Source organism: Podarcis gaigeae, assembly GCF_964106915.1.
Source record: "Podarcis gaigeae genome assembly, chromosome: 6".
NCBI lineage: Eukaryota > Metazoa > Chordata > Lepidosauria > Squamata > Lacertidae > Podarcis > Podarcis gaigeae.
In genome coordinates, this window is record NC_139682.1 from 63671828 (window position 1) to 63686486 (window position 14659).

The 14659-nt window shown below is 40.3% G+C and overlaps 1 protein-coding gene across 2 annotated transcripts in view; it reads right to left on the reverse strand.

Annotated features, from left to right (window-relative positions):
* The window catches only part of NEGR1 (neuronal growth regulator 1), a 451249-nt gene that overhangs the window by 83630 nt on the left and 352960 nt on the right, over positions 1-14659 (reverse strand). For both annotated transcript variants that reach the window (XM_083743114.1, XM_083743115.1), the window contains exon 6: positions 13368-13519. In XM_083743114.1, coding sequence (XP_083599240.1) covers positions 13368-13519 — 152 coding nt within the window. The remainder of the gene's footprint in view (positions 1-13367; positions 13520-14659) is intronic.

The window sequence follows — 14659 nt, forward strand, 5'->3', positions numbered from 1 at the left end:
TCATCTCGCTTTACTGACCGAGGGAGCCGGCGTTTGTCTGCAGACAGTTTTTCCAGGTCATGTGGCCAGCATGACTGAGCCGCTTCTGGCGAACCAGAGCAGTGCACGGAAATGCCATTTACCTTCCCGCCGGAGTGGTACCTGTTTATCTACTTGCATTATTTTTTGGGGTGGCGTGCTTTCAAACTGCTAAGCTGGCAGGAGCTGGGACCGAACAACGGGAGCTCACCCTGTCACGGGGATTTGAACCACTGACCTTCTGATTGGCAAGCCCAAGAGGCTCAGTGGTTTAGACCACATCGCCACTCGCATCCTGTTCAATTATGTTGTAGCATACTCCAGTTTCAGACTGAAGATCCAGACTCATGTCTTTTGTGTACCTGTGATTGGTATATACATGTGTATGCAAAGGAAACATGGTAACAAAGCAATCTCGTCCACAACCAGGTCATACCCTCCAACATTTTTGTCCCCAAAATCAGGACATCAAGAGGGGCAGGATCTTCTGGTCTAGTGCTCTGGGGATCGTCAGTAGGACTGGAAGGTGCTCTGGCGCTTATCAGCAGGGTCATGCCAGACAAAAAACCAGGATATTCTGGGATCCAATCAGAAGCTGGGGTTGTCTTATGTGATCCAAGATGTCCCACTAAAAATGCTGTTGTTCCACCACTATCAACCAAGGACGCATATGGAAGCCTCACTTTCCCTCTTAATTCAACTCCACTTGCAAAGCTAGAAGCTTGTGCAGCCTCACTGTGCTCATGCCTGGGATTTCTTTTTATTTGAGAAGAAATGGACAACTTCACTACTGATTTATCAAATAGTGTGCATGGTATATATAGGATCTGGTGGGCAGGGCCAAGCCTAGACCAAACGGTGCCTCATGTGAACACCCCTTCCTTTTTTCGATTTTAGAATATTTTATTTTATTTTGCATTTGCCATCCATTTCATGACTTGGACGTGCAAATTGCATGCATGATTTATTCCGCCATATAAGACACTTAATGGGCATGCGTGGATCTGATCAGGATTACTCATTATTGTATTAAAAGAATAGAGAAGTATAGTAAGAAACCCCAAAGCAAACAGTGGAAGTAAATGCAGACCCTTTTGCTGTTGATCTTAATATTTTATTTCTGCTGTGCTGTGCACTCCTTGGCTGCTGTGGGGAATCCATCAAACGTATTCATTAAGTTAGTCATTGATATAATTCCTGTACTTTTCCTGTTTCAGAGCATTATAACTAAAGATAGAAAATGTAACTCAAATCATCGAGCTCTCAGCTTTGAGGTTGCTCACCAAGGAAAGTTCAGGATGTCAAAATGCTATAAAGGATAGAATCCAGAGCAATACTCTTTGCATTTACAATTCTTTGCCATCATCCAAAGTACAGTTCCCAGGATTCTTTGGGGAAGCCATGTGCATTGGATATGCTTTAAATATATGTTGTGGACCTGCCCTTAGTTGCCAAAAGCATTCAATTTTCCCATGGATTTCATACTTGTTGGTTTAATTTGCTAAATATGACTAGACAAACATTTTCCCCATTCTTTTCGAGTCTTTTAAATTTCGAATCTTACCCCAGTGCTGGAAAGAAGTGCAAGCTTTTTCTTTTCATAATTGTTCTTTCTTCCTAGTAATATAAATGTCACATGTTGTTGTGGTTGTTTAGTCGTTTAGTCGTATCTGACTCTTCGTGACCCCATGGACCAGAGCACACCAGGCACTCCTGTCTTCCACTGCCTCCCGCAGTTTGGTCAAACTCATGCTGGTAGCTTCAAGAACACTGTCCAACCATCTCATCTGTCGTCCCCTTCTCCTTGTGCCCTCAATCTTTCCCAACATCAGGGTCTTTTCCAAGGAGCCTTCTCTTCTCATGAGGTGGCCAAAGTATTGGAGCCTCAACTTCACGATCTGTCCTTCCGTCCTTCGCTTCATGGATCACTGCCTTGCCGTGGCGAAGGGGCTTGAATAACTCAGAGAAGCTATGAGCTATGCTGTGCAGGGCCACCCAAGATGGATAGGTCATAGTGGAGAGTTTTGACCAAACGTGATCCACCTGGAGCAGGAACCGGCAAGCCACTCCAGTATCCCTGCCAAGAAAACTCCATGGGCAAAGACAACAGGCATTTAAAAACGTCACATAGCTGCATCTAAATGCCTGAACGTCTGCTTTGGTGTGTGCTTCTTTCCCTTCATTCTTTCTTTTTTTGTCTTCCTTGAAAAAGCACTAGAAAAAGAGTGCAGTTTTCATGGGGGCAGAAAACAGTTTCAGCTCAGTCAGCTCAGTTCAGCCTTGATCACACCAAACAATGCTACTTATTGCTGTATCACTGACACTCTTGGCTAGTCAGAGACCAGAAAAGGAAAATGTTCTTTTCAAAAGGTGCCATCTTCTGAAGAGTACTGAGGGGGCCCGGCACGACATCACAACATTGCACAAAGTCCTGACTTAGGGCCAATGAGGATAGAACAGTAGACATTGAGTGCGGCCCCATTTCCACGTCACATAGTTGTAATCACGAAAGGGGAGAATCCCTGAAAAAGACATTAGGGCTCTGATGGAAAGAGCTGTATAAGTGGTGATTGTTATTAGAATAATTCAATGGTCCGTGTTGTGTATAGTCTATGGATTTTTTTTAAAAAAGAAAGAGGCAATGTTGTGTGAACTCTTAGGATTAAAATGCACTGTGGGTTAAACCACTGTGCCGCTTGGACTTGCCGATCAGAAGATTCGAGGCCCCGCGATGGGGTGAGCTCCTGTTGTTTGGACCCAGCTCCTGCCAACCTAACAGTTTGAAAGCACACAGTCCAAATAGATAAATAGGTACCACTCCAGTGGAAAGGTAAACAACGTTTCCGTGCGCTGCTCTGGTTTCGCCAGAAGCAGCTCAGTCCTGCTGGCCACATGACCCAGAAAAACTGTGGAAGCAGACAAACGCTGGCTCCCTCGGTCTGTAAAGCGAGATGAGTGCCGCAACCCCAGAGTCATTCACAACTGGACTGCCAGGGGTCCCTTTACCTTTACCTTTTTAAGAATACAATGGCTATTTTTAAGGTTAAATGTAAACCTACCCCACTTTACAGTAGCCTGCAACTGTTCCCAAGTTTGGCTGAATTTATTAGAATTGCAACTTGAGTCACGGCTTCTCCTTGCAAAAACTGCAAGGAAAGTCCTCTGCAGCCCAAACCTGATGCTACATCAAATAGCAGCCAGATATCATCATGATTTGTTTTTAGGGTTAGTGTTTTGTGAACTGAGCAGAGCTAGCAGGGGGAAAAAAGGCTTGGTGGGTTTCTTTTCCTTTTGTAGGTTATTGGCTGACACAGAAGCAAAAGCATGAACATAAACTAAATTTCCCTGGAGAGTACCTTTCTTTTGTAGAGATGACAAAATGGCTAGCTCAGTGGTGTTACTGAGCTAAAACCTAGCAAAATCTGCCACAAAACCAAACACATTAAATACAATATCTCAGCCAATAAAAGAAAGCACCTTTAAATTTAACGACAACGCAAGCCAATAAAATACTCACAATATTTTCATTCAGTCTGTGGAGCAAAGTAAACGAACGTTTTAAACTAATTCTCCAGGTCCCTGTAAAAACAGTCAACTTAAGGAATCTTCCTAGCAATGGCCATGTACTCCCCCCCCCCATTTTATTTTTTAGTACAGGTAGCGAACTAAGAGCTGAAAGAACAATTCAATAGAGCAGGTGACACCATACGTAAAGGATATCAATAAAGTATTGAAGTGTCAAGTCATTATTTATTATCCAACGGGAGAGCCTGTAGATGCACACATTTGTAGCAGAGCACAACTTAATACTGCAACAACTATTATTTTCTATGTGCCTAAACCATTTTTTTCTCTATTCAGAATCTTTCCAGAGTTGTGGGTTTGAGCCCTACGTAGGGCATTGCAGGAGTTCGACTAGATGACCCTCTGCAATTCTATGATTCCTCTGGGTATCAGCTCTCCAAACACACACACACACACTTCCTATCCTTCAGCTATTTATAGCTGAAGGTGTGGTGACAGCAGCTTTCTGGTCCACACCAATGGTAGCATGGGAAGAGGCAGCATGTTCATATACAGTGGTACCTCAGGTTACATACGCTTCAGGTTACACACTCTGTTAACCCAGAAATAGTGCTTCAGGTTAAGAACTTTGCTTCAGGATAAGAACAGAAATCGGGCTCCGGCGGCGCGGCAGCAGGGGGAGGCCCCATTAGCTAAAGTGGTGCTTTAGGTTAAGAACAGTTTCAGGTTAAGAATGGACCTCTGGAACAAATTAAGTACTTAACCTGAGGTACCACTGTATTACAGGGTGGAAATAACCTGTTTCTGCCTCTGACAGGTGGACTTGCACAGACTAGCATCTGTGTGAAGATGAATAATGAACAAAGCTCTAAGTGTTCAGTCTGTGTCTGTTTTTATGTAGTTAAAAAGAACAAAACCCCAAACCCAACCCATTCAAACCAAAAAAATTGCTATCAGTCATGGTAGTGGTTTTCAAACTTTTTTCTCGGGCCACACTTTCAGAATAAAAAATTGCTATGCAACACCAACTTTTTATTGATAAGAAATACATTAAAAACAAAAAGAATCAACCCCTGATTTATAGCAAAGAGTACAACTACTCTATAATATGGGACATCCAGAAAGTAAAAAAACTATGCAGCTACCTAACAACATGAATCATTCTTAAAATATAATATTGACTGTTCTTGAATCTTCTTGCTACCAATGTGGCATGCTACACCCTTTGAGAATCACTGGTCTAATGCCCAAGTCTGGTTTTCCAGAAATCATTGCATAGGCAAAATATACACAGGAGACATATCGAATGGGCTCAATGGGAATCAACACAAATGGCCACACAGATAAATTATACATACAGGCAAACTGCATTGAAAATAAAATCCTATAGTTTCGGTGTTTCAGAGTTTGCATTCATAAATGTAATAATCGGAGTTTAGACCAACAAGCACTAACACATACTCTGATGTATGTTTATTTTTTTAAAAATAAAACATAAGCTATGGCAATGAATATTTTGTGATTGGTTCAGCTCTATGTATAGTGCTGCTTAACTGAAGTTTTAATGGGCCTAATTTATTTTTAAGCCATTGACTAGCAGCTCGGGGGGGGGGGGGGAGCCCTTAATACAGTCACAAAATGAACATAATGCTAATTTTGTGTTTTTGAACACTATACTACACCCCTGCTCCTAGAATATGTACCACTGTGATGTGTTTCTATTCAATCACATGTTTGTTTACGGATAAAGCAAATGTCAAAGGCACACAAATCATATATAGGAAACACACATTATGTAGAATAGAACAATATTTATTCCATATGATGCTAAGTGCCCATTTGGCAATTTGAACCTCGCATTCAAATGGTATGTGTAATTACACACTACTAGATTCAGTGTTCTAATCACAGAGGCTTAATTAAGATGTTTATTTTAAGCAGCATTTTTTTTTTTTTACAATACAGCTTAAGAATTATTATTATTTTTAATCTGACGTGGGTTTTTTGTTTCACTATCATCAGAGTCAGTGTTCTCACTTCCTGCAAATTTTGCTTCAGGGCAGATGGGCTGTGGTAGGGCGTGACTGAGGATGACTCACCAATTCTAGGTGCTCCTGAGCCAGCTAGGTCTAGGTAAACAATGGGTCTCCAACGTTTGGGGCCCAAGAATGCATCTGGAAATCTAAGGGCACCCCCAATTTGTCAATATTCTGCAGGAGGGATTTAAACCGAAACTTTAGGTTTGTGTATTTTAAAGTGGATTAAAAACACTCTGTTGCCCTAATGAAACAAATTCACTTTTAAACAAAACAACAAACTTTTTGCAGTTTGAATGTGATGGGGAAATGCACTGAAAAGTGTGTAACAAACAAATTACGCCCCATGAACAAATCTGGAAATTGTCATATAACTGCTCTGTAACAAATCAGAACAAATGCTCAGTAAAGACCAGATAAAGTCTAGCCACCATTTAGACTTCATTCAAGCAACTTGCTGGAAAAATAGGTTTTCCAGAGGAAACCTAAAAAAAACTGTAGTGGGTATGACAAAATAGTCTTTTCACAGATGAAGGAATGGTCATGATGTGAACATGACTCTTCCTTGAAAAGCAGGAAATACTGACACTCATCCCAAAACAAAACACAGGCAAAACCAGCAGGAACTCCATCTCAAAGAATGTTCCCCCAAGCCAGAAAACATCAATTAGAAACTGGAAGGGGGTAAGGGATTTAAATGGATGAGAAGGTACACTGGTGCCCTCAAGGGCCATGTTGCGGACTCCTGATATAAACCAACACATAGCATGTGGTAGCAAACTAGAATGTACAATAGCAATCCAGATCTGTAGCACTTGGTCCACAAAACATGCCATGCTCCATACATCACTTTGGTTACCCCCAAGGCCATCAAATGGAAACTTTACTATAAAACATTTGCAGATATTTAGCTAACATAGTTTGCCCCAGATGCATCTTTACCCACCAAAGGATCATTTCTTTATGAGTGGTCTTGAGGACGCCAGTTCCAGGTATTTTGCACTAAGCCCAGGTTCTTGTGCCTTTAGCGCCTTCTAAAAAAGTTTTGTGCTTTTATGTTTTGCTTATGATCTTGCATCTGTTCATATAAATTAGAATATGCAAATTTCATGCAACTTTGTGCCATAAATTTTGCCATAAAGGCCAAGTAATTCCTCAGCTCCTCCCCAAATATATATGTCTTGTCTCCATATATGGAATGCATACGTCTCCCTCCTTTTCTTTCCTACCGTCAGAAGGGCCAAAGCAACTTTCAAGTTCACTCTAAACTTCCGTTCAGCAGAAAAAGTTCTGCTTTTATTACTGAAGTAACATGACGTAAATATGCTGTTATCTATTTCCTTCTTCTGCCACTAAAGCAGATGTTCAAGACAACATGGTATTTACATTTCGCCATCCTTATTACCATCTCTCAACATTTCTATGGCACCTTTCATCCCCAAAGAGCTGAAAACATATGATAGGTATACAAACAGATCACTTAATTCAGCGCTAAGATGAATCTGTGACAGCTGCTTAACGACATTAAGCGATGATAGAAGCTTTTGTATATGCAGCTGAGTCCCCTTTAAAATATTATGATGCATAATTCTCTTTGCTTGACAGGAAGGCAGTAGTTCTCAATTTTATTTTACTCTTACAGTGAAGGGCCAAAAAACTACCATGCAGGGCACAGAATGGCTTCACCAATGCTTTCTTTTTAAAAAAGATATAAAATAGCAAAATAATGATTTCAAATCAAGTTTATAGTCTAAGTACCTATTTGCTGCAATCATGAACATTTGTATCTTTTTGTTCTTTGTTACAGTGCAATCAGAAGTGGGAATTGGAATGGAGGCACTCACTCAACCTTGTGTTGCCCACATCACTCCTGCGTACTGGGAGAGAGAAGGGAGAGACAAGGTGGCAACAGGACTGGCAGATTGCGATTGCACTGGCAGGAGCTCCAGGAGCTTCTGTGAACTGCCCTGAGGTGGTATACAAATTCAATAACTAACTATAAATTTAATAACTAATAATAAAAAGATTGCCTAAGTCCAAAAGAGTTCAATCTGTTTTGTCTTCAATAATTGTGCATGGGATTAGCTGTATTTTTTTCTTATTGAAATCAGTGGAACTCATGTCATGCAGTGACTAAATTGCCTCACTTATTTCAGAATGACCAGTGTAACATCGGATCCAAGTCTATAATCTTAAATCTAAGCCATAAACGTTGAACAATTAAGAATAAGTAAAATTAAAGCTGTTGGTGATAAATGGTAGCAGTACTCAAACTATCATCAAACATCTTATGATTTCTTTCAATAAGACACAGATGGTGAGCTATTCAACCTTGAGTTCTAGCATGGTGGCTTAGAAGTAGCTTCTTAAAGCATTCACAATGACACTTCTATAAATTCTGCAAAACCAGCCTGTTATTCCTAGTTGTTTTGAATTGATTACAACTTAGATGCCTGTTGCTTGTAGGTAGAATCAAAGTGATTTTTGGAGTCCCAGTTCCTATTTTCTGGGAGCAGATTACTCAGCCATTACCTGCCCCTCCCTTCCACACTGCCTCCTGATAAGCTGCTCTGGAAGCAAGAGTGGATCACCTGGTGAGGTCAAGCCACAGCTATAGCCTTCAAGCAGCAGCATTGCCATTTACCAGTAGGTTGTGCTGCATGGGTGCATCAGTGGAGTGGCTCCCTCTGACCTACTGGATGAGCCACCTGAATTTTGTCTTTGAGTGAGCAGTAGTGCTTTGAGCTCACACTGAGGCCTCGTTGGACCGAAATCAAAATATTTTCAGTTGCAAACCAAAGCATATTTACCTGTGATTAATTTCCATTAAGTGCAGATGAAATGTAAACAGAAATATTCAAATATATGGTCTGCATCATAAGCCTACTTAGCACTTTTTTCCCCTTGGGTACATGAGGTTTCTGAATACACACATTTTAAGATATGTGGGTATTTCACTTGCTTTTTCCACACAGAATTTGCAGCTTTGTTTAGGAATATTTAGCAGCAATACTGCTCCCTTGCTTCTGTGGTTTGAAAATAAGTAAAAATTATGCAAGGCAGAGTTAGTCCCTGTTTTCTGGCAGTCTCCAGATTTGTTTTCAAGGAATAGGAATTTTGTTTGTTTGTTTCAACTTAACACTGTGCTAATTCAGAAGCAGGGTTTGCATATTTAAATACGCTTAACTCCTTTTTTCATTGTCTCTGTGTCTTAGCTACTCTGCAAATGGGGCCTTTCATCTCAGGTACATATGGTAAGACTGCTTGCTCCTTTGGGAAAATGGGTTTAATGAATCATAAAATGCATGCTTTTACTTATAGCAAAGACTTCGTTTTTCCTCTTTCTAAGCAGAGGAAGCTCTGTGCAAAAACCTACCAAGTAAATGATGCAAAATGCTTAAGGTGGGCCCCTAGATGGCAGGATGGGACTATACAGTATACACACCCACACAGTGACAGTGTTATCTCATAAAGCTTCCAGTATGTATTGGAAGCAAAATATTAATAATATATACTTCAGAAATAATATTGTTGGAATAGACTAGAAGAAAGATTAATCACAAATAATTAAAATTCTGTGGCTTGCTATATTATCCTTGATATCGGGAGATGCTTCATTTTTCATGTCTACTGATGATAGGTTGTTTATTCAGCCACAAGTTGTGCCCCAGTGCTCTTGGCAATGTGGTCACAAAATTCACAAGGCACTGATTAGCTGGAAAGGTTGAAGAAAGATTTCACAACATCTATGTTGCCATCTAGATCCCCATTGCCTTAAATAAATTCTCATTTGTGCTGGCTTCAGCAATTCCATTCGTAGTATTATTTGCATCGCATACATGTGGTGATCTATCATTTAGGAAATAATCGGGGACACACCTGTTTAGCTTCAAAAAATTACATTACTGAGTAGCTAGACTTGAGTTCCATCCACCCACCCCAATGGCACTTCTATACCACAGCACTATAACTTCTTTGAAACAATTATTGTTATGATCACCTCCCTCATTTATCAACCTCTTATACTACTGCTGTACTGAAAATTGTCTCTCATATTTTTGTCAACCTTTCTCCAACAATGAATGAGAAAGGAAACTGTATTTGAAAATTATCAAAGGGGAAAGACAAGTTTGGTGAAATTCTCGTGGGTGAGATGCAGGGTTTGTTGTTGTTGCTGTGCTTACCTTATTTATGAGGTGGCTGAGGAATGTTTGTGGAATGTTCATTCTGCAGGTCATCTCACCAGTGGTCTGTAGTCTGCAGCCTTCCCAGGTGCTTTCACTTTACTTAAATCCCAGGGGAAGACATCATGAGATAACCCCTCCCACTGGGCTTTTTCATATCAGGAAGTGGAGGCAGCTAGAGAGCCTGCAGAGTGCTAGAGTGTTTACTGTAAAGGAAAGCACACACAGCACCCTTGACCACCCTGCAATAATAATAAGGGAATATCAAAGCCTGAGGATGAAATGGGGAAGAAAAAGGCTCTTTTGCAGGGGAACAAAACCTTAAAAATATGCAGTAGTATTTCTTAACAAAGATCTGTGTACTTTTACACACCCCGGATCCCAGGGTGATTATTGCAAGACCAGGCAGGCTCATGTTAACTATTTAATAGGGATGGGTGAATCTGTCAATTCCAGTTTCTCTAATTTTCCAATCTTAAATTCAGTTCTCCACATTTACATATCTGTTTCTGATTTTTTTAAAAAATAAAAAGTCCTCATTCACCAATCCAATCCCTGAGGCTTTCAGGTGAGTCATGGTTTGTGGTTTCTTATGGCTCAGACAGACAGCTCATATTCACAAGGAGCTGTGTATTAAGAACTGTGGGCCTAATTTTATGGAATTCCCTTCTAGTTGACATCAGAAAGGCCCACTGTTGAATTTCTGCTGCTTACTGAATCCTTTTTTTTTTATTTAAGCAGGCTTTTAAATTCCATTCTTATTTTATAGTTTTAACTCATTTTCAGAATTATTATATTGGGTGCCCTGTGCACCACTTGGAGATTTAATATAATGCACTTTTGAATGTTATTTTCACTAACAGGTGCATTTATACTTACACTTTACCCTAGTATGTGTACACATTACCTGGCTGGAGACCTGCATTGCAAAATTCAGAGAAGTGTGAATTTCAAAGAGTAGTTTTATTTCAGTTTGTGTATTGCTTCAGAAAGTGAAGACTAGGTAGGTTCACCTTTAAATGTGAGCACAATCAAATCCATCCATTCTCTACTATGTTTAGATACTCCTATAGATAAGTAAAGACTGGTTTTGTTTTAATATATTCACTTGGTTACTTATTCTGAACTAACCATACTTCAACTAAAACACTTGAATCAGAAGTTGGTTAGCTAAACACGGGCTCTTGAGTAACCTTTCTCACATTTTTGTGTGTGGGTATATGAACAATAGCAAAGCTGTTGTCTTTTTCTCAGTTCCATAGAGAAACAAGTGTTCAACAAACAATTCAAGGTAAGTTGTAAAAGGGTTGTGTGACCAATAAGACAAAAGAGTGCATCATTACAGCAATAATACCAATTCCTGACTTCTAATTCATCATTATTCTTATCTGTGACAAATACTTAATGTTACAAGACCACACAATGTAAGCAGAGTGTAGTGCTGCATGTTGCTATTTAAGCAAACACAAGTATGAGTATTTATCAGAAGTCTTTCTGAACATATTTCTAAAACAAATATGTTCCTTCATGAAGGGGCATTATGGTGCCCCTGAACAAACCAGTATTACAGTATAGATCAGGGGTCCCCAACATGGAATCTGTTAGTGGACATTTGCCCATAGAAGCTTTTCCTGGTGACCATAGTGCCTCCCAATGATACCAGGCTTGAAAGAAGCATTCTGTTATAGCCAATAGAAAAGATTGTGGTGTGTGCTTAGTTACTTCTATGTGTGGTGACCATGACAGTTTCTCTGGTTTGCAGATGTCACCATGGGTCAAAATGATTGGCAACCGAAGCACACCATTCCTGTTGCTCTGCCCACTCTAAGCAATGCACCCATGTTTCACTGCTATGAAATGAATTGTAAGTTCAAAGCAACTTGTATCTGAGCATGGGTGTAGCCAAGGGGGCGGGGGGCTGCAAACTAAATCAATAAAAATACATAGCAAGCTGAGGTTCTGCCCCCCCTGCAACAAAAGGCCTGCCCCCTCCAACAAAAATCCTGGCCATGCTCCTTGCGTCTGAGTCCAAGTTTCAAGTCAAACAAACAAACAAGTTGGCATGAGTCAATCTTGTAAGTCAATCTTGCTCATTTACATTTTTCACCATGAAAGTGGTTAAACACTGCAAACAGCCCTGGGATCACATTACCTCCACTACTTTAGCACCTAAAGTTGGGGGGAAAAAATGCCATCACTAGAAGTCTTCCATACATATCCAAATCCTTTTGAAGGGACACAAATATAAAGTTTATTATCAAGGATTCTGCAATAGTGGGAATTTTGCAAAAGCGGAGGTGAGTTGTCTTCTACATTTATAGAATCAGTTGCTCCAATGCTATAGTAAGGCTTTGTTACAGAACCATGATAAAATCGCTGTGTCTTCACACACCAATTGCAATCCTGCAGGGGAATGAAGATAGCTGGCCAACAGGGGCTCCATATCCTCAGTCAGTATTGGCAGCTTTTCTAATTACTCCATTCCAGACACTCAATTATTTCTTGTATCTTCCTAATGTATCACTAGCTCTTTATTTATTCATGAACATTTTAATTAAGAAATCAAAGTCTATTTTTTTTAAAAAAAATAGTGAGCAATATTTTTTGTCAGATTCTATTTATTGTAACACTCGATAAAATATGTCAGTGAATTGCTCATTGTCAGCTAATTGAATTCTAAAAGAATTATGCATGGTGTATGATATGGCAAACTTCTACAGCTCCCAGAACACACATACCCAAATAAATAGTTCATTCCTGTAGGCAAAACCTTGTGGCAATCTCATTAGTATATTGGACTTACTTCTTAATTGTATATGTCACAATTGTTCACCTGAGCTCATGAGACGGCTGCAAACTATCATAGCCTATTTGCATAGGAACCCCAGTAAGTTCATATTCAACGTCCTACATTAGAGAATAATGTACAAGCCAGAAACTTCCTCTCATACCTTGGGATATATCCCATACATGCAACAGGTGTTAGAAACGGAACACACATGAAAGAACATTAGGACCTGCAAGTAACACACATCAAACAACAGTCTTTCAGGAAATGAATTAATTTTAAGTAGGAACTGATGGCAGACACTGAGGCCTACTCAAAGTATTAAAACTCTCATTTGCTTTTTCATGTGCCCTGAACTTGTGCTTTGCAAAGCACTTCATGAAACTGGCCGACCTTTGCCTACAAAATTCACTACTGGTTGGCATGTATGGTGAACTCCAGAGTAAGACTTCTCCACGAAACATGGTGGCGCTTGTCTTATTAGCCATGCTCAGCAAAAGCACAACTCACCTACCAGGCCATGTATGATCCAGCCCTAAGACTGAGATTCCTCCTGCCCAGGTCAGCCCAGGTACAATGTTCTTGCACTCTGCTTGAACCAAACGAAGCCAAACAATCACAAAACAGACTTCTATCCTGGGTCACTTCAACCCAGACCTACCGCCAAATGAAATGCATGTGAAATTGTTCAGAGAAAAATGTGGGAGTCAACAATACTTTTCAAGAGATCATGAAGCAGGTGGACCTCTTCAGGGCAGAGAGGGTAAAAGAAAAAGCCTAAGGAACAATACTTTCCACCATCTTTTTTTGACTTACGGTTAAGAAGCAGGCTGGCATTGGTTGTGCCTAGTTTGTTGGCAGCAACACATGTGTAGTTTCCAAAATGATCCTCCGTCACATTGTTGAAATTTAAAAATGATCTTGAACTATAGCTTTTAATAGTGATCCCTTGTTGTCCATTGATCAGTCTAGAAGGGAGGAAAAGGGAAATATTCAATTAGAAGGCATAGGCAAATATATTTTGCATTTTCCTCTCATGTGGATGGAAAACAATAGTTTTTACCTGATTGGGATGGAGGAGTAAATGAGATAACATGGACAAGGAATGGCAGTGATGCCTTATTGGGTATATGATGGTGTTTGCCACAGCAAAGGGCTTTCCATTTTTGCTCGAAAATAGCTTAAAGGTACCTTTCCTTTCCCTGCCAATTGACAGGGGGCAAGCCCAGTTGTGAGTAGTGAAGGTGGTATGGGGGAAATGCCATAGGTAAATAGTCAGGAAAGAGATGCTCAGTTCAGGGAGCATTTCGTGGGCAAGCAAGAGAAAAGCTGGCAAACGACTTAGGCCCAAGAGCTCTGAGTAAGGAAAGGCTCTTCTTGCTTTCCTTGGGCATTACAAAGGGAGTAGGGAATACTGGCACCAACAGGAGACAGGACAGGTCAAAGGGCTTCAGGTGAACTTGTATTCTAAAGCAAAGCAGGACTGATACCAATAGTCTTACGACTAAAAATTTGTTCCAGTTCATCAAGATGACGATTTAGAAATTAAGAACTCTCAGAAGCCCTTGTTGCAATGGATGTGTTTGTAAAGGAAGACTGGGATTGTATAGCTGCATTCAGCTAAATGCCTGCATACAGCCTACATGGGTGCAATTTTACTGCACAGGGCTCTTTGCATATGATCAGTAACCCTAAGAACCATTATAAGAGCCATGCAAGTCTATGGCGGCTTTGGGAACTGAACCCATATGTCCACTGAACATTTATTTGTTGATTCGTTTATGATGCTCTCAACACAAACCCCTGCACCATCAGGAAAGTCTCCTATTACCTGCTTGGTTTAGTTAAACTTTGTTCCATTTTACAAACATCAATAGCACTTGCCTGAGCCCAAATGCTACTTCTGCATATGCAAAATGTTGCTCTCCTCTCCAAAGAACAGCATGTGTTTGCATATTATTTTAGACTGCACTGATTCCAGACATTTGGCTTGACCCCCTACACCAGCACTATTGTCAGTATTGGTGCTAAGTTCTCTCTTCCCCACTGCTCTTGTAAGCCCTTTCCTTTCCTCCCATTTCTTTTTATTCCTCCTACCAATAGCCATC